Source organism: Lolium perenne, chromosome 2, assembly GCF_019359855.2.
Source record: "Lolium perenne isolate Kyuss_39 chromosome 2, Kyuss_2.0, whole genome shotgun sequence".
In the NCBI taxonomy this organism is placed as follows: Eukaryota; Viridiplantae; Streptophyta; class Magnoliopsida; order Poales; family Poaceae; genus Lolium; species Lolium perenne.
Genome location: NC_067245.2, coordinates 247,581,554 through 247,584,214, shown reverse-complemented (window position 1 = coordinate 247,584,214; position 2,661 = coordinate 247,581,554). Strand labels below are relative to the sequence as shown.

Here is a 2,661-nt window from a genome sequence, read left to right as displayed (position 1 = left end):
AAGGCCTCGGACGGGCCCGCTGGGCCCTCCGTCCTCACCAGCGCGCGAGTCAGCGCCCCGGCAGCGCGCCGGCTCGTCCCTTGCCGGCTCCTGCCTCGGCCGGCTCCTCTCGGTGTCGGCTGCGGCGGCGTCGTTCGGGCGCAGCGGATGGCCCAGCCGGCCCAGCTTGTCTCCGGCGCCCGGGCGCCCTCCGGACTCTCGTCCAACTCCACCACGATGGGCCTGCTGCCGGCTCCGGCCGCAGGCGGCGCGGCCCTGCCGCCGCCAGTCCTAGGAGCAGCCCCGCCGGCTCCGGCCCCGGCTGAAGGCGGCATGCCCCGCCCGGCCCCGGCGGCTGGGTCCGTAAGAGGTGTCCGGCGCGGGAACATGTCGTCCAGCGTCGGCTGCCGCGTTGGCTCGACCCGCGTGCCGCGATCGGGCGCGGAGGCCAGCGGCACGGCAAAGGAAGAAGCCCCTGTCGCAGGCGGCGGCGGCGTGGGTGCGCGCGAGGAAGGCTGCGGCGTCTGCTCCCTCCTCTGGCGCGGAAGCGGCGACACAACGCGCGGAGCTTGCCGGGAGCCGCCGCCCTGGGCAAACTTGATAGGGGCCCTAGCCGGATAAACAGAAAGATAATAAGCACAAAAGTAAGGAAAGAAAAGGAATCAAACAAGAAAAAGAGAGAGAGAACTCACCCGGCTTGCTCCGGGACCTTCTTCGGCTGATGCCGGCGCTGTTTCTTCGCCCTCGACTCCGCGGCGGCGGTGGAGCCGGCTCTCTTCGTGCCCTTGGGCGCCGAAGTCGCCGTGGTGCTTGGCGGCCTCGTGCGCAGAGGCACGGCGGGGATTGGCCCCGTGCCGGACGTCGCCGGCTCCTCCTCCTCCTGGTGCTCTGGTGAAGGGGGCGGATTGTGCTCCCCCTGGCCGCCTAGATCAGGCGCCTGCGGCAGGTCGTCGTCGCCGGCATGGTCGCCGGCTTGGTCAGCCGGATCGACGAGATCCGGCGTCCACCTCTTCGTCGCCAGGTCGCCGTCCTCGGCGTTCTGGCGCTCAAAAACCTAGAAAGAAAAAACATGAGCATATGACAAGCCGGAAGTCGGCAGAAGAAAAAGGAAGTCGGCCTCGCAGCCGCAAGCCGGAAAATGGCAAAGACACGAAGCTTACCCGCGCCGGTGGATGGTTCCTGTCGCAGGGCACCAGCCCGTAGCTCCAGTCCTCCGCCAGGTTCGCCTTGGTGATGTGGTTCACCCGGCTGGCCACCTGGGCCTTGGTGAGCGGCACCTTGGACGTCCGGTTCGGATCGAACCGGCCGGACATGTGCCCGATCTTGTGGGTGCGCATCTGGAGCGGCAGCACCCGGCGCTCGGCGATGGTGCAGAGGAGATCTTCGGCAGTCAGCCCGCCTTTGGTGGCTGTCGCCAGGAAGTCCCAGAGAAGGTTCACCTCCGCGTCCGGATCCGTCGAGCGGGCGTTGTGGCTCCAGTTGATCCGGCCGACTGGAGGAGCCGGATTGAACTCCGGCAGGTTGATCCGGTCGACGAGCTCCCCCTCGTTGCGCACGTAGAAGAATGACATTTGCCAGTTCTTCACCGAGTCGACGGTGGGGATCTTGGGGAAAGGCGTACCAGGCCGGGTGTAGATCGAGGCGGCGCCGCAGGCTCGCAGGCGGCCGTCGTTGGTCTGCGCCTTCAAGAAGAAGAGCCGGCTCCAGAAGTCGATGTCGGGCCACAAGCCGGCGTAAGCCTCCATGAACGCTACGAAGCAGCTCAGGAGGACGCACGCGTTGGCCGGCAGGTGGTGCGGCTGGAGGCCGAAGTGGTCGAGGAATTGCCGGAAGAAGGGCGAAGCCGGCAGACCCAGCCCGCGATCAAGATGCGCGCCAAAGACGACGCGCTCGCCGTCCCTCGGCTCGGGCTCCGTCTCCTCGCCGGGCACCCGCGTGATGACCGACTGCGGGATCCGCCGGAGGCGCACCAGGCGTTCGATGTCGTCCTCCCGCATGTAGGAGCCCCTCCACGATCCGCTGGGGGACGCCATTGATGAGGACGAGGAAGAAGATGACCAGGAGAGGCTGAACGGCGAGGAAGAACCTTGCGACCGCGGCGGCGACAACGGCGGCTGAGGATGCTCCGTCGAGATGCGCGGCCCCGTGGCGCCGGATTGACGGAGTGGCGGCGGTGGACCGGTGAAGATTTGCCCGCCGGAGTTCGCCAGCGGAAGAAGTTCGCCGGAGCAACAGCAAGCTCGAGCGCGCAGAGGAGGGAAGCAGGAGCGCGAGGAGGAAGAAATGGAAAGTGGCCACCTCGAGGCGCTCCCCCGCGGCATTTATAGCCACCCGACGCGGGCGGTTGGCCTCCAAGTGGCGGTCGTGGGCCGTAACTCCTCCCACGTCGCCGGATTTACTGCGCCGTAACTGCGCCGTAACTCCTCCCACGTCCACGACGGTTACCGAAAACGGCCACACCACGTCGCCCACTACCGCACCGGATCCGGGGGAACATTGATGTGACCAGACGAACCGACCGACGGGCCAGGCGTCAGACCCGTCAAGTCGGGCGCAGGACCCGAGGCGGCGGAGGCTCCAAGCCGGAGCCGGACCAAAAGTTCCACTCGAACCAAAATTCATCAGCAAGGCGGAGGCGCCGTCAGATCTTGCAAGAAAGCAAAAACTGTACAAGTGTAAAAA

General features: G+C 67.0%; 1 protein-coding gene across 1 annotated transcript; it reads right to left on the bottom strand.

The window, feature by feature from the left end:
- Positions 1–500: 500 nt before the first annotated feature.
- On the bottom strand, positions 501–1,339 carry LOC139835306 (uncharacterized). The gene is made up of 2 exons (XM_071825182.1): positions 1,140–1,339; positions 501–1,033 (listed from the first exon to the last, which is right to left on the bottom strand). The coding sequence occupies exons 1-2, from the start codon at positions 1,314–1,316 to the stop codon at positions 668–670; spliced, it is 543 nt and encodes a 180-aa protein (XP_071681283.1). The 5' UTR covers positions 1,317–1,339; the 3' UTR covers positions 501–667.
- Between the last annotated feature and the right edge of the window lie 1,322 nt (positions 1,340–2,661).

Excerpts from the sequence above, each read along its gene's own strand:
- LOC139835306 (XM_071825182.1), bottom strand. The coding sequence starts at position 1,316 with ATGCGCACCCACAAGATCGGGCACATGTCCGGCCGGTTCGATCCGAAC. Across the intron at positions 1,034-1,139 it reads GGAACCATCCACCGGCGCGG|GTTTTTGAGCGCCAGAACGC; the intron begins GTAAGCTTCGTG and ends TTTTCTTTCTAG.